This window comes from Triturus cristatus, chromosome 8, assembly GCF_964204655.1.
Source record: "Triturus cristatus chromosome 8, aTriCri1.1, whole genome shotgun sequence".
Lineage (NCBI taxonomy): Eukaryota > Metazoa > Chordata > Amphibia > Caudata > Salamandridae > Triturus > Triturus cristatus.
The window spans coordinates 1,093,650,043-1,093,672,212 of NC_140591.1; the positions used below are offsets into that span (position 1 = coordinate 1,093,650,043).

The 22,170-nt window shown below is 45.4% G+C and overlaps 1 protein-coding gene across 1 annotated transcript in view; it reads left to right on the forward strand.

Annotated features, from left to right (window-relative positions):
* Positions 1-22,170, forward strand: part of GCC2 (GRIP and coiled-coil domain containing 2) — a 325,439-nt gene that overhangs the window by 179,648 nt on the left and 123,621 nt on the right. The window contains exons 11-14 of the mRNA XM_085622624.1: positions 5,779-5,943; positions 9,268-9,372; positions 10,918-11,080; positions 11,639-11,739. Coding sequence (XP_085478750.1) covers positions 5,779-5,943; positions 9,268-9,372; positions 10,918-11,080; positions 11,639-11,739 — 534 coding nt within the window. The remainder of the gene's footprint in view (positions 1-5,778; positions 5,944-9,267; positions 9,373-10,917; positions 11,081-11,638; positions 11,740-22,170) is intronic.

Consider the following 22,170-nt stretch of genomic DNA (forward strand, 5'->3'; position numbering starts at 1 on the left):
TTATTCATTCCAATCGATAGCTGTAATACTGTGCCTGGAGTGGTAAAAGGCTTTTGTCATTTTACAGCTCGGCATGGATGGCACTGAGCTAATCCTATGCTTAAAGAATTTGCTAGAAAACAGACAATTGAGGTGAGCAGATTCAGAGTGTTGCTGGTGTTGTAAGGTGCTCTATACAGGAGCTGCTCCCCACCTAAACTTGAGATAGCCCATGGTTCTCTGCTTCTTTTTTTGCATTATTTATGCAGCACTCTAAGCCTGAAATTATATTGGTTTGTTATATATATTATTCACAGACAAAAACTAAAGTTAAAGTAACATTATAGTTAGGTCAAATATTCAGTAACAATGGACTGTTTTAAACTGAACAAAAAAAAACTTGAAATTCGCCAGTTATAGTTATCTCAAGTAACTATTGCTCGTGCCCTAAGGTAACTATAACTCGCGCCTCCACCATGCACAGGCCCGTGATTTGGAGCGGGAACAGGACTTGTGCTTCAACTGTGGCCTCTGTTTGTCGATGTAGAGCTTCGTATCCCAGTCCCGGATCACCTCACATGTTGCGTGACTTGGAGATGTGGCTAGAGCCCAGATAACAAAGATTCACCTTGTGCGTATGTCACTTACATCTCCTTCCTGCATTTGCAACATGGTGTGAAACCTATAGTTTTGGAGGTGACACACTGTAAAATATTTAGGGCTATCATTAGACTGATTTATGTTGAGAGCAGATCACTGGATCTGTGTCAGAAGGCTTGGGGGGAAATTAGTTGATAAGTGCACAAGATGGCACTTATATGCAGATCTGCTCTGTCACCCCTGGGGAGGTGCAAAGATGCAGTGTTACCTGCTGCATGCAGTTGCACTACTATACAGTTTTCCAGGTAGTCTGGAGCCTGGGCAATGTTCAAAAGGTAAGTAAACTGCATTTGGAAATATCCATCAAAATAAATTAGCTGCAGAGCACATCTAGCAGTGGTAGGACTGAGACTCCCACATCAACCTCAATGCAACCAAGTGGCCAGACTTTACTACTTTTAATATTGGACTGTATCGGATACAGACAAAATATGATACTTTGTAGGTCACATGCTTGGTACATTTTCTGTGGGTGGCACTGCACATTTCAGAAAGTATCCTTCATATCCTTATTTGAGAACTGTGATTCGTCTCCATACCTCATCAGAGGGAATTCTGATGCATTAAAGAAGGCTGACTGTGTCAAATTCACAAAGGTTTGATCAAATCATTCATACATATTAAAGCTATCTTTAATGCAATGGAAAATGAGAGGTTAAATTGCCTGCATTTGGTTTATTAACAGCATGGAGACAATAGGGGCTGACTACTTTCAAAAGATTGCTTCAGGAACAAACTTGCACCAAGCATCCAATTTTACTGATGTATAAAGTATAGAAAATTCTAGAGAAACCAGACAAGGTACCATTCCAAGCAAAGTGGGATAATATCTTTACTTTCAAAAGAAAAGGAGGCACCTATTACCACAATGTCCATAATAGTTATTTATTTTAATAATGAGGAGAGTAATAAAAGAAATGATGTAATTTGGTGTATTTCTTCCATCAACTGCATTCTGGCAACAAGTGCAGGGTGCTTCCTCCTATTTCACTGAACTAGGATGCTGTATCATAGGCATATTGAGAATCTTCAAAAGTTCTGTTTTGTTGGAGAAAATCATGTTTGCATCTTTCAGAGCTCTGAGGAACAGACATTAAGTAGCAAAACACGTGATGGCTGTTTTTGCTTGTACCATTATAAATTTTGAATTGATTAATAATAAAAATAAATTCCCAAAACATAATGGTAATAGAGCAGTAAATTAAGTAATATATTTATTACAGTCTTCAAAAAAAAAAGAAAGTATTCCTTTTTAGGTCACGCCTGGGCAGCGCTTGCGCTGTCTCTTTGAGACATCCTGTATTCAGGTATGGACTTGAAGCTCTGCCTATGTTCCGCCCATCTTTTCAATTGGCTCCTGTTACTGTCCTTTCTAAATGGTTGCTTTTGATTTGTGAATAGGCTTAGTAGTCCCTCCTTAGTGCCTCCTTTTCTCCTTTTGTAACCTCCCATAAGGACTGCCCATTTTACTGTGTTACTCAGTGTGTTTTATTTGCAGTCTGTGGGCACTATTTTTTTAAATGACTTTCTCCTATTGCACATAGTACATGCTTTCCTGCAGGGGACGGCTTTTAAACTCTCTGCTGTCTGCTCCTCATCGCCCCGTAGGACCGCTTTTAAACTCTCTGCTCCTCATCACCCTGGCACCATGCTTAATGTTTGACTACAGCGCCCACTTTCCTATGAACAACAACACGGGCACAATACAAACAATGGCGGCCGTGGCTTTTTTTCCTCACAGCAGGCACCGACTTTTGTAAAGCACCGTGGCAGGCAATTCCAAATAAGCAACAATGGAGGTCGCAGGTTTTTCTTTCTAATCCTTCCACAGCACCTCCCGCTAGTTATATTAATGACCTTTAGAACCTGAACACAACATTCTTCTGTACTGCTCTTATTGGGGTGGGAGGGGGTGGACTCTAAACCTTATTACCAACCGCAGCCAGACTTGAGAATGCATTGAATTTTGTTATTTTTCTTTAAGTATGTTGTGGAGTTCCTTATTGGCACTGCAGACAACTATCGGGCATAATAAATGCCCAATGCCTTCGGCCATTATTTATTTCATTTTAAAATAAGATGGCCGCATTGGCATCAGGCTAATTAAGTTTTTAGTAGCATTGGGTCAACAGCCCAATAGTAATTTGTTTTATTGTCTTATTGCCAAAACTACTCAGTAGTAGAGTCGGCAGTGTTTCTCTCAAGGGGACAGAGAAGGGTAGGGCAAGGCAGGACAGTGGCGGTGTTGAGCAGTCCTCCCCGATCAATCGTGGTCCGTTGCCTGTCTGTCTGTAGCGCACTGCCTCCGCGCTCCTCCTTCTGCAACATTAGAGAGACAAGGTAAGCTGATCGCTGATCGTTCACTCAACCACTCAACTTAGATATACGATTACACTGCACTTCCTATAGTGTGCCACTGGTGTGACTGACAAAAAGTGCTTGTGTTCAGGGAGCATGATGTGCGTGCCTGGATGCACTTTTTTCTGCGTGCCTCGCCCATGTACGTGGAGTATATATGTGCACAGTATTGCGCGTGTCTGTAGTGTGCACAGTTGTTTCACCTTATGTGCCTCAACAAAGAGTTACTCCTGTTGAGGCATCCTAAACTATCACTCCCTGAGATATAAAAGCTAGTCAAAAAGCAAACAAAAGTCTTCTATTTGGTGTTGCAACGTGTGTTGAGTTTTCTGGTCTTGTTTTATTTTCCGGCCGAGCAGTTCTCTCTGTGTGGCAGTATGAGCCCCAGTGTCATTTCAACAACCAATAAAGGCAATCCTTGCTTCTGCCAATAGCAGCTCTAAGCTTTTACTACCTCATATTATCAGATGCACATGCAGTGCTCTGCACGCATAGCTTTTATATGAACGGGTGCCGCGCTTCATGGTTGAGCACGGTGCCCGCTTTTTGTTGTTGTTCTACTTGCGAAGTTTCACTCCTTGGAGGGGCGGGCCCGGTGCTCCAGGTCAGCACCATGCTCACGCACAGCAACAGCTAACAAGAAGCGTTAGGTAATCCATCTTCTTTGTCTAGCTACCTGTCCTCCCAGAAACACTAACTAACTAGAGCTATGGCCTCGCAGCCCCTGCCTAACCCTCGGGAGACCCGGCGGGGTCCGCCTGCCTCCACCGCCTGTCACATTTGAAAGTTTGAACATGCACTTGTATTCTCCTCCCTCCTTCTACCACTAACAGCTGCTGAGCCTCCTCCTACCACTAACTGCTTCCATATCTCCCTGCTTTCAACAATTTTCACTCCTCCAGCCTTCTACCACGAACTGTAGCCGGGTCACCCCAATTAATAACACTAACTGGAGCTAAGTATTCATATTTTACCACTGTAGGTGGTTTTCTGAGCTTTTATCACTAACCGGAGCTGGGGTCTACGTGCTTTCACCCATAACTGCAGCCAGATTGCTCTGCTTTTATCACTAACCACAGCTGGAGCTCCATGTCTTTACCAATGTTCACTTGCCCCACCTTTTCCCACTAACTGCATCAGGGTCTCCTTGATTTCACCACTAAACTACTTCTGAGTATTTTAGCTATTACCACTATCTGCAAAGATGTGTCTGTCCTTTCACCCTTAACTACAGCCTGGTCTACCTGCTTTCATCCCTTATCCCTGCGGGGTCGCCTTGCTTTTTCCACTAACTGCAGCTGGTTCTCTCTGCTTTCACCTCTAACTACAGCCAAGACCTTGGGCTTTCACCACTAGACTATAGCGGAGTATTTTTGCTTTTACCAATAACTGCAGCTCAGTTTCCCTCCTTTTCTCATTATTTAAAGCTGGATCACTTTTCTTCAAGCCTTAACTACATATGGCTCTCCCTGCTTTCCCCACTAAACCGTAGCGGAGTACTTTCTACCAGCACCACTAACTTCTGGGGTTTCCTTGCTTTTACCCCTATCTACAGCTCACTCGCCTTGCTCTCTGCTCTCACTGCTAACCAGCACTCTCGTACAGCCTGTCTTTACCACTAACCTTAGTTGTTGCCCAGCTTTCACCACTGACTACAGTAGTGTTTCCTTGCTATTCCCAACAACTCAACTTGCACAACAAAAAAAAATCATTTTATATTGTCTGTTTTGAAATAATGGCACCTTGTATTTGAAAAGTACACAAAAATGGTGTATTTAACTCCCAATTGACTTTGGACTTCATTAGTGTCTTGTAAAAATTTTGCTTATTAGGCTGGGCCAGGCCTGTGTTACCAGGAAAAATACTAAACCGCGAGAACAAGAGTTAGGCATATACCCAGATAAGTATCAATGGCACATTAGTTCACATGGAATAAATAGTTTATCATAGCATGCTTAGGAATGGAGGCGCATCGCAAAATACGTTCCGACTGCATATTACACCTTCCCATCTTCTTGATTCTATTCATATTACTCACACACTTACCTATGTTGGAGAGGCTGTGTTGATCCTTGTAGTTTACTGAGTGTGTGACTTTTGAGACCTCATTTTCCTAAAGTGACTCTGAATGCTCCATATTTTGGAACTAGAATCAGTTTGTTTGGAAGTATACAAAGGAAGGAGCTCGGTTTCTAAAACCTAATACATGTAACATATGGTCCGCTGGATGGTACAAAGTGCTACAATTTTGAGGTTTAACTCAAAAGTAGGACGTTGTATACAATACTTCTGCTGATTGGCAGGGTGTTTTGGATATGCATGGGGTTTGATTTTTATGATTTACCTGAGATGGTAATGAGCACCATCAATTTGGTATAGTTACAAAATGAGTAAAAAAGCTACTAAAAACTTAAATGTGGATTAGCATAATTTTGTAATTAATCAGGTTTCCCAGTAAATGGATTTTGGGTTTGCCATCCAGGCTTCTCATACTAGATTGAAAGTATGCAGAAGCTGAAGATGGCTTCATAGGCGCAACGTGTTCAGCCAATTTTTCTGAAATGGAATTTCTTTTTAGTTCCATTTCCCAAACGTCTTGTGGCTTAAGCACTTGCAGACATTACGAAAAGTGGTTTTAGGCTTTACAGAATGTTCAGTTGATCTAATCAGATGTATTTGTTTTAGCACTTCTCTTTTTACTTAGGAAATATTACAAATGACAGTTGTCATCTCCAATATGTATGTTGTTGATTGGCATTGGTGTTCTGTTTTTAATTTTAGCTGGAAAAGCTGAACTCTGAGAAGGAAGACCTACTAGCTCGTATTGAAACTCTTCAGACTAACACTAGGTTACTGGAATCACAGATTTTAGATTTGCAGAGATCTAAAACAAGTGTGGACAAAGAACTAGAGGCTGAAAAACTTCTAAAAGAACAGAAGGCAAAGGTAAGTGAAAAATGGCCTCTGAGGAGCTCTTTCTCGTAGCAGTCCAACTTGCATTCAGATTGCCAAGCAGCAATAACTACTCAGTGTTATACCCACCCCTCCCACAGCATCCAGTTTGCCTCTCAAAACTTCAGCGTCAAACTCGGTGCTTTCATTCTGTCCACAACTCTGTAAGTAAGACAATTTTGACTGTCCCAAAGCAGTTGACAGCTTGTATTCAGATCACTACTACCCTATTTCAACACCTGTGAATATTTGCTATTAATACCCCAGGTCTACAGTGTTTATTTATGTTGATCGACAGCATTTTCATGCCTTTAAACTTATTGGATCATGATATATATTTGAACTGCATAACATCTTCTTTGATCGAAGCCCTAGTTACCACTGATGTAGCTAAAGGTATCATGGCTTTAGATGATATCCTTCTGAACTACCTCTTGACATTTAGTTTTCCCCTTCAGAGCATTTCCCATCTATGTCAATGCTGCTATTTTAGAGCCCACACCCCTCAGTCACTTTTGACTGCTCATTCACTTTAAAAGTTGTTTGTTACTTTTTGCTGCCATGTTCCTGCCACTTATAATTCTCACACTGATACCATAGTATTATGGAAGACTGTTCAGGTGTTACTTCTGTCTATTCAATGGATCGCCAGGAAAATAAGCAAAAATGTTACATATATACAGAGGAAGACTTTATGAAGATATGCTGCTCTTTTAATACAGGATTGTAACAGATACTTTTAAAATATAGGATCACTTCAAAAAGCAATGAGTACCAAACCACAGGTAGCAGATAAGCTTACATTTCATGCACAGTACAAGTCCACGAGTCCCAAATGGACTTACTTTTCAGAACAGGGGCTTAACGCAGGCCCCCGCAGCCCCGGCATTCCGGGGGGGGGGGGGGGCCTAGCTCCAGGGGCCCCCACAGCACAGTGCTCTGCCTGGAGAGCTCTTGATTGAGCTCGGAGGGGGCCCCATCAAGTTGTATTATGCCACTGTTTCAGAATCATACTTTTCCAGGATTTGCAGGAAAGTGTTCATCTACAAATGCCCCCTTTCAAGCATCTTTTGTACCCCTATGCTTACAAAAAAAACTTGATGTTCTCTGCAATCAGTTTCCTGTTACTTGAAGAGAAACATTGCGCTCTAAATTTCCAGGATTAATATTGGGGGTTGTTTCTCTGTGACAAACTCCTTCAACAGATGCTCAAAGCAAAGCCAGGGCTTGTCCATCCTATGATCCAACTGTCATAGAATAAGACTTTCTTACCTTATAAGGTTACTCCTGCTATATAAAAGCCTTCTTTTCTTTATGCTGAAAATATATACTCAATACAACCTCAACATGCTGATATATTTCTGCGGCCCAAAAAAGAGGAATGGCTTGTATTGCTGTGGGGACCCTTTTACCCTGTTGTAAATGTCCAAGCTTGCCCCCAAATAGAAAATTAAGGTAGACATTTCAGTTGTTTCTCTAGTTAAGCCTAACTGGGCGCATACTGTTCCATACTACTCGATTGGTGGAGTTCATCATGTGTAATCCCCTGGTGGCCCCCCCCCATAGTTAATCTGCTTCTATGTGAAATGTCTAATATCTCAAGTTTCTTATTTCAGTTTCAGCTTTCTTGAAGAAAAAATGATAGTCAACATAGCTATCAACAGAATAAACACAGGTCAAAATTATTACAAAACATTATGTTCACATCTATGTTTACATCAACTATATACTTGAAAATAAAAATTGAAATATTGAAAGATGTGTAAACGACATCTAAATATATTTTTGCACAAATTGAAAATTTAAGAGTGGATACCGAACCTGAATTAAAAGAGTTGAAGGCAAATACTCCTACTACCTACCAGTAGTTAACTGGAAACTTGAATAATAGAACATTTTATTCTAAAAGATTTAAAGAAACTTTCATACAGAAAATACCAAATTTAAATATAGAGGAAAGACCTTTTATAAAAAATATAACTAATATGGAAATTATGATTGAGTTGACAGAAGTGAAGTTTTTATATCGATGAATACACATGACTCATTATAGGATAAAACAACTTATTTAAATTTGGCCAGTGATCCTACTATAGAATATGCAATTGAAAGTGAATAATTAATAAACCAAGCTGAAGAGAGGAGACTGAGGTACAAAATGTTTCGCTGATGAATAAAACACCTCAGATTTGAGTTTTATATCTTGTGCCAAAAATTCCCCCCAAAATCCAGTGGCTCCTCTTAAACGTCCAATTACAAGTGGCATTGAATCACTACAAATACTCGCTATAGCTGTAGATCAATATCTTTTTTTTTTTTTTAGTATTCTTTTTATTGAACAGTTGTAATAGTACAGTGAGGTACAGTGCGTAGTCATGCAGTATTCAAAACTGAAAATAGTACAATAGCATTCAAATATTATAATACTAGTTAAGCATATTATCTTATCGCTCCTAGGTCTAGTCAAGGTCTGTGCCCCCCTTTTCCCTCCGCAGTTCCTCCATTGGGGAAATGCATATATCACCTCTCTATGCATTCCATTTAGCCCATTTATGATCCCATTTCTTAGGACAACCCCTATGCTTGAATTCTTCTTTCTCTGCAATTATTGCACTATCCATGTCATTTGCCCACCTCCGATACATAGGCAGTTCTCCGGTTCCCGAGAGCTGGGCAATGTTTCTCTTGGCGTGGGTAAATCCCGCTGTAGATCAATTTTTAAAATCTCTAATTGATTGTAGACATTCATAGATTAAAGGCAAAGGATCAGTTTTGAGAGTATTGGAACCATGAACAATACTAAACAGAAATACACTATATGTCAAAAGTCTATATTTCTGACGCACACTTTCAGGAATGGGGACTTCTAGAACGGAGATTGAGTATGATTAGAAGACCAGACTGAAGTAAATCCGATATTATATGTACAACTGTTAAATTGTCATAATTATTTTCGATTTTAGAGCAATATTTTTTGTACAGTTAACAGGACAAAATGATAAACAGCAGGTTAAGTTACTTTAGCTATGATACATAGATGATATATTTGGTGTTTGGTTTGGGACCTGAGAGGATTGAACATATGTTAAATATATCTGGATGCATTTTCAATAAAATGTTAGGATTTCACAAGTTGAATTGTTGGATGCTGATGTAAATCTGGGGGAAATAGTTGGAGCCATGTTCTATTTCTTTTCTCAGTCCCACTATTATGTATTCCTGTTGGCTTTATGAATAAGTACATTTTTAATTTGATCAAACATACATTTGCCTGCCAATAACTTCTCCCACAAAATATTTTGTCTTTCTAATTTCAAGGATCATATTGCTGCCCTAAAACAGATTGAAGATATACAAACACAGCTGCAGAAGGAAAAGAAACAGGCTCAGATCACCATGCACGAACTAGAGCTTCTCAGGAAGGTGGAGTACAAAGCTTCTTACAATCAAACTTGTGAAATCGATTTATGTAGGCTAGAGAAATATTGTATTAAAAGTCTACCAATAATGCACAGTTCTGTTTGATAAATATCTGCATGTTTTCTACATTGTAACAAGTAAAACAAAAAAAAAGAAGAAACGTTCTCAACAGCTTAAATACTTTGGGGCAAAGAAAAAGTCATAAAACCGTACCCTTCAATGTACATTACAGGTAAGTCCTGCCCATGTTCTTCTGCATCTATTAGGAAGAGGTTTGACCCCAGAATGAAGACACAAGCCACTGCTATTGGACTTAAAAAATTCCAATAATAAGCACTGCTCTTTAACTTTATTGATTGCTTGTAAAATGACAGTGAGATCATCATTGGATGGCATGTCACGAGAAACATTTCTTATTTGACAGTTGTGCAACTGTACATTTCACCAGACCACCTAAGCAAAAGTTGAACCACTTCTGAACCATTGTAGGTAATCTCATGCAACATACACATCAAGCTGTCCTGTTAGAAGCTTTTCTAACTCAAAAATATGTTTCATTAGTGCACTTTTCATTGCCACATAGGCTAAATTCTGAATTTAAGAAGCATTAGAATGTTTTCAGCAGCTTTAAATGTGCCAATTAGCTGGCATACTGAATTTTGAGCCTGGTGTAGTTTTCTGGTTACCCAAGTCCAATGTAGATAGCATAATGTTCAAGTGCAAATTCATATTAGCCACAGTTCCAGACTGAGGTGGGGATATGATTAGTGTACTGGGAAGGAACAAAATGGGGGGAAATAACTGCAAGACTGGAATCAGAGTCAGAAGGTGGAAGGACAACAAGGAGAATGTCTTCTGTATACAGGTGAAATCCGGAGCCAAAGGAAGGGATAATGTCTCTAAAGGAGTCTTAAGTGGAAGATTGTAAAAGAAGTCTTGAATTAAGAGTAATTTCAAAGATAGGAGAAAACCAGTTTAGAGTGCTACCTCATAAGGGCAAGTTAGACTACGGTAGCCAGCATTGTCAAATAGTTGAAAGTATCAAAGCTGCTGAGGTCCGAGCACTAGTGTTGGAGGATAGGTTTATATAATGAAGTTTAATATGTATGTGAGGTTGATTTTGAGGGAATAGGCTTTTGCAAAATCCAGATGTATAAAGGTTAAATAAGTTTTTGCAGAGAGATAAAGGGTGAGTCAATTGAACACTAGTAATTCCTGTGGAATGGAAGTTAAGAGACTAGGCAATAGTCGGGGGGAGGGGGGGGAGACTTCAGGATTCCTGAACCATGGTATGAAAATGTCCTTTTTGAAACATTTAAAATAAGTATTAGGGAGGAGTGAATAGTAGAGTACTTAGATGAGGTGAGATGAAACCCTAAAAGAGAGGACCAGAGGTTTGGTAGAAGCGCATTCCCACTTATTGTGCTAATAAGGAAATTGACTTGGTGGTGGGATTGTTGTACACGAAAATAGGATAGTACTTTCATTGGCAGTCTGTGGCTTACATTGCAGCAATATTGTCAAAACAAATTACTATTTCTATTATAGGATGCCCAAAAGAGCACACTGATGGATATGGAGATGGCAGATTATGATCGTTTAGTCAAAGAACTTAACCAAAAGATTTCTGACAAAAACAGTAGACTGGAAGATCTTGAGCAAGAAATCAAACTTCAGAAGCAAAGAGAAGAAACTTTAAATGAAGAAATAGGTAAAAAAAAAAATGCTAGATTGACAAAAGTTTACTTAAGTATTACAGAAAATGGTATCCTTTTCATTTTTGCACAATATTATGTTTTAAAAAAAAACAATTTCATTTTAAATTCTTTTGGTAATTTGTGCAACTTACTGTTGCAAAATTAACATAGCAATAGTGTTACGTTTTATCCTAGTTAAAGAAGTAGCAGAAATGCCTGCAGATAGCAAGAGACGATGAAAAGGTTATAAATATTGCATTAAATGTGATGTAGTTATTTGAAAGATTAATTCTGCGCACACACACTTCCCAGAATAACTGATCATGTTATCTTGCCCTCCATTTCACTGCATTAAGCTGTATTCTGCAACTTCTGTCCTTGGTCTTTAGTTTAAGATATTAACATCAAAAAGTGTCATGTCTTCTGTTATTGTGTACTTAGTATTATGCTGTTTGATGCAGTGTCTTTCTATCTCCAATGTTGCTATTCCTCTGAATTTCTTTTTTGCTATTGGTCACAAAGTGTTGTTGTTCTATGATCCCAATAATTATTCTGTTTATTCAACATTTTAGCATCACTTCAGGCATCGGTGGAGCAGTATGAGGAGAGGAGCACCAAAATGAAGCAGCTCTTGCTTAAAACCAAAAAAGAATTGTCTGATTCTAAGCAAGCAGTAAGTACAACCCACCTCTCTTGTCCTATTGAATTCATTGTGTAGCCTGTGTCTGTAATTAATTTCTCCATAGAGAGATCTTCTGCGGACTCACATTGGTCCAGTACTCTGATGGCAAGGAGATCAATCCTGGAAATTCAATTTAAATCAAGAGTTACATAAATAAAAGCTGCATAGTAGATTTAATGTTCGAGGCATATGAGCTGCAGATCTCACACTTAGCATTAGATCGCCATCTGGTGTTGGGCTCGGATGCTTGCACCTTGTTGTTGTCTTGGAAGAAGTCTTTGTAGTCACGAGATAGGTGACTCCTCCCTTGGACGATAGTGCGCCTGGGCATCGACTCCATCCTCAGATTTTTTTTTTTCGCCATTGGGTTCGGATGCAACTTTTGCGCACCAGTTCGAAACTTTAGTTTCAAACTTTTCGACGCGCAGAACTTTCACAAACCTTTCTGATTGACTAGACACATCGAAATCTCTACGAGCCGTTCATCGGTTCGATTCCAGTCGTCCACGCGGGCCGCTGGGTCTATCGATGCCGTAAGGCCTACGGCTCATGGAAAGGACGCCTTTCAAAAAATGTCCCCAGTGTGGAGCAAAATTTCCACACAGTGACCATCAGGTCTGTAACCTGTGCCTCTCGCCAGAACACGGCGTGTCCAGCTGCCCAGCCTGCGCCTCCTTTCGATCAAAGAAGACCATTCGAGATCGTCGAGCTGGACGACACATCATGGTGCAGAGATCAGCTCCAGAACCGGTCGACATCTTCGACGAAGGCCCAGATGTCCCAGAAGAAGATTTCGAATATCTCCAAGTCGTGTCAGAGGCAGAAGACTCAGACGACCCCATCACTCCTTGGCAACGAGTGAGTACTACTGCCCCTACCCCCACACCAAAGCAGAAGGCACCGGTGAAGGCTTCGCCTGCTGGCCCCAGTCACGACCGAAAGCACACTTCAGAAGCCCCGCCTCCAGGCCCGGCTTCAAAGTAAAAAGACAAGCCTTCCGGTAGCTCGGGACCGAGCAAACCGCATGTACTTGTCCCACCGGCAACTTCGGCACCGAAGCCAAAAGAACACTTGGCTCCGAAATCGGCTCTGATTCCTTCCACTTCCGAAGACAAACCGACCTCGAACACATCGAAACCCGTGGATAAGCCGGCGTCAAACACCTCTAAACCTAAGGATCACGCCACGGCTCCTAAACCAAAGCCTTCGGAATCGAAAATCAAGCCTAAAGACTCTACCACGCCTCCTAAGGCCAAAGAGCATAAGACTCAGCAACAGGCCCGCTCGGAACCGAAAAAATCAGCGCCGAAAGCAGTTATCGAAGAGGAGGAACTTTTTCATCTGGATCCTGTTGATCCTACTCAGAAAAAGATCTATATCAACCCTAAAACAGGACATGTCACAGCTGTGCCATGCAAGAAGAGGAAATTGGATACACCACAAACCCCTCCAGTGCCTGTGAAGAACAAGGACTGTGCCACATCACCTATGCTTCCTTCCTCTCCTGTCCTTCCTTCTAACACCCCTCCTCTCCCCAAACCTGTTACACCGCCTCAGCCTGTAACTTCTCCACAACATACACCTCCTCCAGACAATGATGATGATGATGACCTAGGGGTGGGTGGTGACCCTAATGACCCGTTCACAGATCCAGATGACCCACCACAAGACATTTGGGATTACAATGATCCAATAGATCCCCCAGACCTCCCAAGCCCCCAACCATACCCAACAAAACCATCTCCCCCAGATGATAATATTGGGTTTGGACAACTCATCAATAGGGCTGCTGTATTTCATGGGGTGCACATGAACTCAGACACACCAGAGGAGGATTTTCCTCTAGACACATTTAACGGTCCCAAAAAACTGTACAGATATTGCCAATGATTAAAGGGGTCATTAATCATGCTCCTGACATATTTAAAGATCCTGTATGGGCCAGGATTCTTAATCCTAAGATAGATAAGAACTATAGACCTGCCCCTGACAATCCTGCGTATATCAAAGGTCAGCTGCCTCTAGATTCATTAGTATTGTCCAATGCTAGAAAGCGAGCTAATTCACAAACCTCAGGGGACACACCGCCCCTGATAAAGAATCTAAATTACTAGACGCATCTGGCAAGAGGGTAGCTGTGCAGGCAGCCAATCACTGGCGCATAGCCAACACTAAAGCACTGCTGGCTATATATGATAGGGCCCATTATGACCAACTGGAAACCCTATTACAGCATTTGCCTGACCAGTATAAAACTCAAGCAAATGACCTATTCCAAGAGGGCAATTAAATGTGCCCTTGATGCAGCAGACCCTGCCGCTAGGTCTGTTAATACTAGTATACTGCTCAGAAGACATGCCTGGCTGCGCATTTCAGGCTTCAAGTAGGCGGTCCAAACAACCATTCTAAATCAGCCGTTCAATCAAAACCAAAACCAACTTTTTGGGCCGGCTGTGGACACTGCTCCTAAAAAAATGAAAAACGATACAGAGACTGTAATGACAAAATGAGGCAAATGTATATACATATATCACTGCATCTTTAAATGGCACACTTAGAAAAAGGCACTCTCAAAATGAGACAAGTAAACTAAACAAGGTGCTTTTAAAATGAAACACATGTATTTATAAGTACCACAATTTTAAAATATGTGTTCAGCAATGCACCTTTCCGGATGTCGAATGAAAGAAGTCCAATATAGGGAGCATGTATACAACGCAGAAAAACATATGAAATGTACGCAATAATAAATGCATAGAGAAATAACTGTATGCATACAATGATAAATAATTAGAACATGGAATACATCACCGGTGAACTGTCTTGAATCATCCTGCCGGCACAACTCGGGAACCTGGTGGTGGTCTTGGCAGAAGCTCCTCAACCGGGAAGGTCTTTAGGCACTGCGTCCACCCCTAAAGAGTTCCTGTCAAAACGCCAAGAGGTCTTAGTCTTTATACTCTTACTAACACAGAGAGAGGCTTCTAGAAGCTCCCCCTCCCCTAATATTTCTTTTTTGCATACACACAAGGGGGGCTTTGAGGAGGTTTAAGGACCTGCGTGGGCAGTCTCCCCACTCTATACTAGTACCTATCACATAAAGAGCCCACGGGTCCCGTACAAGAGTCTAGAGGGCGTGTGGATCAATATAAACATGCTAGAAAAGGAGGATCCCTTTTAAGGACGGTTCCTCTCACACACCAAAGGTGTTATGCTTCATCATAGGGGTACCTCTTTGCATCCAGAACCTAGTCGGGATGCGGGCTAATCTGCCATTTAAAGAGGTCTGACTTGGCTTTCCGAACCAGAGGTTGGATATTAAGGGCCCAGGTGAGTTCTGGATGTAAAGCGACCCATATGCCCAAGTATTTAAAGCTAAGCGGGCAGAGAAGAAGGTTCGTCTGCCAATCGCAGCAATCTCTAGATGGCGCCATGGAGACGACCACCGATTTAGAGGGGTTCATCCAAAGACGAGGCTCTTTCGAAGTTTTCAAGCAATTGGAGACATCGGGCCCACTCACAGCCGGGTTTGCAAAATATAACAGTACTTTGTGTGACCCAGCCAGTGTATTGTGGATCTTTTTGGCCAGAGGCACTGTCGCTAGGGCGGAGAGGAGATATGGGGCAGCACTGTCTAGTCCCCATTCTATGGTAAAGATGTAGGAGAGACCCCAATTAACCCGGACCCGTGCAGTAGGGTTTGAATAGAGGACCCAAACAATGCTCTGGAATCGCGGTCCGAGGCCAGCACGAGTCAGCAACAATTGGAGGTAGTCCCAGTCTACCGTTTTGAAAGCCTGCTCGAAGTCAATAAGGAGCAAGGCTAGATCTGGAGGCAATCAATGACGGTGGGCCAAGGCCACGTGAAGCCGACGGATACAGTGTCTTGTTTTCAGGATGGCATTAAGCCGCATTGGTCCGGCAGCACCAACCAAGTGAGGACTTGTTTGAGCCTGTTAGCCAATTCTGCCGCAAAGATTTTCACCTTGCAATTGAAGAGAGATGTTGGGTGGTAATCTGCGCACGATGTAGAAGGAGGCTGTGTCTTAGATATTAGCACTATGGTAGCTGAATCCAACTCCAGCGGGAAGGACCCAACGTGGCAAACCTCCTTATAGTGCTACAAAAGATGAGTTTCCCGCAACGTAATACAATTTTCCATAGGAAAGTCGTCCGGGCACAGAGTCTAACCAGGTGTCATAGCGGACAGCACCTCTCCAATCCCCTCTGCCGTAAAGGGTTCATCCAACAGATGGGAGTCAGAGGAAGACCGCCTAGGGAGAGGGACCAAGTCGAGAAAGGAACCGGACATGGCTGTGTTCCTGCCCACTGGTTTTAAGTATAATGTGTGATAGTATTGGGCGAACGTTTGGTCCATCTCTGAGAGAGATTGCCGAGAACGACCAGAGCCGTCCATAATCTCAGGGACAATCCTAAACAAAATGGTCGCACACTGCTCCACCCACTAGCGTGTTACCCCGAAGAACTGTGGTCCCTGTAGTCAGCGTCGGCGGGTACGCCTATGCTCAGTGGTGCGTGCAAGTCAGAGTAGCGTTAGCCATCCCTGGACACGTGTTTCGCGGTAGTTGCCGCTCGTCAGCAGGGAGTAGGAAGAGTGTGGGGTTGCATATGTAGGCTGCTAAAATCATATCAGGTCTGGTACCTCTCGTAGCAACGCAGGTGCGTAACCTACAGCCCGTCGGCTGTCGGGGCTCAGGGAGCCACTAAATAACTAAACAAAATGGTCGCACACTGCTCCACCCACTAGCGTGTTACCCCGAAGAACTGTGGTCCCTGTAGTCAGCGTCGGCGGGTACGCCTATGCTCAGTGGTGCGTGCAAGTCAGAGTAGCGTTAGCCATCCCTGGACACGTGTTTCGCGGTAGTTGCCGCTCGTCAGCAGGGAGTAGGAAGAGTGTGGGGTTGCATATGTAGGCTGCTAAAATCATATCAGGTCTGGTACCTCTCGTAGCAACGCAGGTGCGTAACCTACAGCCCGTCGGCTGTCGGGGCTCAGGGAGCCACTAAATAACTAAACAAAATGGTCGCACACTGCTCCACCCACTAGCGTGTTACCCCGAAGAACTGTGGTCCCTGTAGTCAGCGTCGGCGGGTACGCCTATGCTCAGTGGTGCGTGCAAGTCAGAGTAGCGTTAGCCATCCCTGGACACGTGTTTCGCGGTAGTTGCCGCTCGTCAGCAGGGAGTAGGAAGAGTGTGGGGTTGCATATGTAGGCTGCTAAAATCATATCAGGTCTGGTACCTCTCGTAGCAACGCAGGTGCGTAACCTACAGCCCGTCGGCTGTCGGGGCTCAGGGAGCCACTAAATAACTAAACAAAATGGTCGCACACTGCTCCACCCACTAGCGTGTTACCCCGAAGAACTGTGGTCCCTGTAGTCAGCGTCGGCGGGTACGCCTATGCTCAGTGGTGCGTGCAAGTCAGAGTAGCGTTAGCCATCCCTGGACTCGTGTTTCGCGGTAGTTGCCGCTCGTCAGCAGGGAGTAGGAAGAGTGTGGGGTTGCATATGTAGGCTGCTAAAATCATATCAGGTCTGGTACCTCTCGTAGCAACGCAGGTGCGTAACCTACAGCCCGTCGGCTGTCGGGGCTCAGGGAGCCACTAAATAACTAAACAAAATGGTCGCACACTGCTCCACCCACTAGCGTGTTACCCCGAAGAACTGTGGTCCCTGTAGTCAGCGTCGGTGGGTACGCCTATGCTCAGTGGTGCGTGCAAGTCAGAGTAGCGTTAGCCATCCCTGGACACGTGTTTCGCGGTAGTTGCCGCTCGTCAGCAGGGAGTAGGAAGAGTGTGGGGTTGCATATGTAGGCTGCTAAAATCATATCAGGTCTGGTACCTCTCGTAGCAACGCAGGTGCGTAACCTACAGCCCGTCGGCTGTCGGGGCTCAGGGAGCCACTAAATAACTAAACAAAATGGTCGCACACTGCTCCACCCACTAGCGTGTTACCCCGAAGAACTGTGGTCCCTGTAGTCAGCGTCGGCGGGTACGCCTATGCTCAGTGGTGCGTGCAAGTCAGAGTAGCGTTAGCCATCCCTGGACACGTGTTTCGCGGTAGTTGCCGCTCGTCAGCAGGGAGTAGGAAGAGTGTGGGGTTGCATATGTAGGCTGCTAAAATCATATCAGGTCTGGTACCTCTCGTAGCAACGCAGGTGCGTAACCTACAGCCCGTCGGCTGTCGGGGCTCAGGGAGCCACTAAATAACTAAACAAAATGGTCGCACACTGCTCCACCCACTAGCGTGTTACCCCGAAGAACTGTGGTCCCTGTAGTCAGCGTCGGCGGGTACGCCTATGCTCAGTGGTGCGTGCAAGTCAGAGTAGCGTTAGCCATCCCTGGACACGTGTTTCGCGGTAGTTGCCGCTCGTCAGCAGGGAGTAGGAAGAGTGTGGGGTTGCATATGTAGGCTGCTAAAATCATATCAGGTCTGGTACCTCTCGTAGCAACGCAGGTGCGTAACCTACAGCCCGTCGGCTGTCGGGGCTCAGGGAGCCACTAAATAACTAAACAAAATGGTCGCACACTGCTCCACCCACTAGCGTGTTACCCCGAAGAACTGTGGTCCCTGTAGTCAGCGTCGGCGGGTACGCCTATGCTCAGTGGTGCGTGCAAGTCAGAGTAGCGTTAGCCATCCCTGGACACGTGTTTCGCGGTAGTTGCCGCTCGTCAGCAGGGAGTAGGAAGAGTGTGGGGTTACATATGTAGGCTGCTAAAATCATATCAGGTCTGGTACCTCTCGTAGCAACGCAGGTGCGTAACCTACAGCCCGTCGGCTGTCGGGGCTCAGGGAGCCACTAAATAACTAAACAAAATGGTCGCACACTGCTCCACCCACTAGCGTGTTACCCCGAAGAACTGTGGTCCCTGTAGTCAGCGTCGGCGGGTACGCCTATGCTCAGTGGTGCGTGCAAGTCAGAGTAGCGTTAGCCATCCCTGGACACGTGTTTCGCGGTAGTTGCCGCTCGTCAGCAGGGAGTAGGAAGAGTGTGGGGTTGCATATGTAGGCTGCTAAAATCATATCAGGTCTGGTACCTCTCGTAGCAACGCAGGTGCGTAACCTACAGCCCGTCGGCTGTCGGGGCTCAGGGAGCCACTAAATAACTAAACAAAATGGTCGCACACTGCTCCACCCACTAGCGTGTTACCCCGAAGAACTGTGGTCCCTGTAGTCAGCGTCGGCGGGTACGCCTATGCTCAGTGGTGCGTGCAAGTCAGAGTAGCGTTAGCCATCCCTGGACACGTGTTTCGCGGTAGTTGCCGCTCGTCAGCAGGGAGTAGGAAGAGTGTGGGGTTGCATATGTAGGCTGCTAAAATCATATCAGGTCTGGTACCTCTCGTAGCAACGCAGGTGCGTAACCTACAGCCCGTCGGCTGTCGGGGCTCAGGGAGCCACTAAATAACTAAACAAAATGGTCGCACACTGCTCCACCCACTAGCGTGTTACCCCGAAGAACTGTGGTCCCTGTAGTCAGCGTCGGCGGGTACGCCTATGCTCAGTGGTGCGTGCAAGTCAGAGTAGCGTTAGCCATCCCTGGACACGTGTTTCGCGGTAGTTGCCGCTCGTCAGCAGGGAGTAGGAAGAGTGTGGGGTTGCATATGTAGGCTGCTAAAATCATATCAGGTCTGGTACCTCTCGTAGCAACGCAGGTGCGTAACCTACAGCCCGTCGGCTGTCGGGGCTCAGGGAGCCACTAAATAACTAAACAAAATGGTCGCACACTGCTCCACCCACTAGCGTGTTACCCCGAAGAACTGTGGTCCCTGTAGTCAGCGTCGGCGGGTACGCCTATGCTCAGTGGTGCGTGCAAGTCAGAGTAGCGTTAGCCATCCCTGGACACGTGTTTCGCGGTAGTTGCCGCTCGTCAGCAGGGAGTAGGAAGAGTGTGGGGTTGCATATGTAGGCTGCTAAAATCATATCAGGTCTGGTACCTCTCGTAGCAACGCAGGTGCGTAACCTACAGCCCGTCGGCTGTCGGGGCTCAGGGAGCCACTAAATAACTAAACAAAATGGTCGCACACTGCTCCACCCACTAGCGTGTTACCCCGAAGAACTGTGGTCCCTGTAGTCAGCGTCGGCGGGTACGCCTATGCTCAGTGGTGCGTGCAAGTCAGAGTAGCGTTAGCCATCCCTGGACACGTGTTTCGCGGTAGTTGCCGCTCGTCAGCAGGGAGTAGGAAGAGTGTGGGGTTGCATATGTAGGCTGCTAAAATCATATCAGGTCTGGTACCTCTCGTAGCAACGCAGGTGCGTAACCTACAGCCCGTCGGCTGTCGGGGCTCAGGGAGCCACTAAATAACTAAACAAAATGGTCGCACACTGCTCCACCCACTAGCGTGTTACCCCGAAGAACTGTGGTCCCTGTAGTCAGCGTCGGCGGGTACGCCTATGCTCAGTGGTGCGTGCAAGTCAGAGTAGCGTTAGCCATCCCTGGACACGTGTTTCGCGGTAGTTGCCGCTCGTCAGCAGGGAGTAGGAAGAGTGTGGGGTTGCATATGTAGGCTGCTAAAATCATATCAGGTCTGGTACCTCTCGTAGCAACGCAGGTGCGTAACCTACAGCCCGTCGGCTGTCGGGGCTCAGGGAGCCACTAAATAACTAAACAAAATGGTCGCACACTGCTCCACCCACTAGCGTGTTACCCCGAAGAACTGTGGTCCCTGTAGTCAGCGTCGGCGGGTACGCCTATGCTCAGTGGTGCGTGCAAGTCAGAGTAGCGTTAGCCATCCCTGGACACGTGTTTCGCGGTAGTTGCCGCTCGTCAGCAGGGAGTAGGAAGAGTGTGGGGTTGCATATGTAGGCTGCTAAAATCATATCAGGTCTGGTACCTCTCGTAGCAACGCAGGTGCGTAACCTACAGCCCGTCGGCTGTCGGGGCTCAGGGAGCCACTAAATAACTAAACAAAATGGTCGCACACTGCTCCACCCACTAGCGTGTTACCCCGAAGAACTGTGGTCCCTGTAGTCAGCGTCGGCGGGTACGCCTATGCTCAGTGGTGCGTGCAAGTCAGAGTAGCGTTAGCCATCCCTGGACACGTGTTTCGCGGTAGTTGCCGCTCGTCAGCAGGGAGTAGGAAGAGTGTGGGGTTGCATATGTAGGCTGCTAAAATCATATCCGGTCTGGTACCTCTCGTAGCAACGCAGGTGCGTAACCTACAGCCCGTCGGCTGTCGGGGCTCAGGGAGCCACTAAATAACTAAACAAAATGGTCGCACACTGCTCCACCCACTAGCGTGTTACCCCGAAGAACTGTGGTCCCTGTAGTCAGCGTCGGCGGGTACGCCTATGCTCAGTGGTGCGTGCAAGTCAGAGTAGCGTTAGCCATCCCTGGACACGTGTTTCGCGGTAGTTGCCGCTCGTCAGCAGGGAGTAGGAAGAGTGTGGGGTTGCATATGTAGGCTGCTAAAATCATATCAGGTCTGGTACCTCTCGTAGCAACGCAGGTGCGTAACCTACAGCCCGTCGGCTGTCGGGGCTCAGGGAGCCACTAAATAACTAAACAAAATGGTCGCACACTGCTCCACCCACTAGCGTGTTACCCCGAAGAACTGTGGTCCCTGTAGTCAGCGTCGGCGGGTACGCCTATGCTCAGTGGTGCGTGCAAGTCAGAGTAGCGTTAGCCATCCCTGGACACGTGTTTCGCGGTAGTTGCCGCTCGTCAGCAGGGAGTAGGAAGAGTGTGGGGTTGCATATGTAGGCTGCTAAAATCATATCAGGTCTGGTACCTCTCGTAGCAACGCAGGTGCGTAACCTACAGCCCGTCGGCTGTCGGGGCTCAGGGAGCCACTAAATAACTAAACAAAATGGTCGCACACTGCTCCACCCACTAGCGTGTTACCCCGAAGAACTGTGGTCCCTGTAGTCAGCGTCGGCGGGTACGCCTATGCTCAGTGGTGCGTGCAAGTCAGAGTAGCGTTAGCCATCCCTGGACACGTGTTTCGCGGTAGTTGCCGCTCGTCAGCAGGGAGTAGGAAGAGTGTGGGGTTGCATATGTAGGCTGCTAAAATCATATCAGGTCTGGTACCTCTCGTAGCAACGCAGGTGCGTAACCTACAGCCCGTCGGCTGTCGGGGCTCAGGGAGCCACTAAATAACTAAACAAAATGGTCGCACACTGCTCCACCCACTAGCGTGTTACCCCGAAGAACTGTGGTCCCTGTAGTCAGCGTCGGTAGGTGTAGCAGTGTGCGACCAATCTGGTTTAACTTTATATTCAGGCTCCCTTGAGCCGGTGGAGTCGACGGACTCATGGTTACGCACCTGCGCGCTACGAGAGGTACTAGACCTGATACGATTTTAGCAGCTTACACAGCAACCCCACACATTTTCCTACTCCCTGCTGACGAGAGGCAACTACCTCGAAACACGTGTCCAGGGATGGCACACGCCACGCATACTTGCA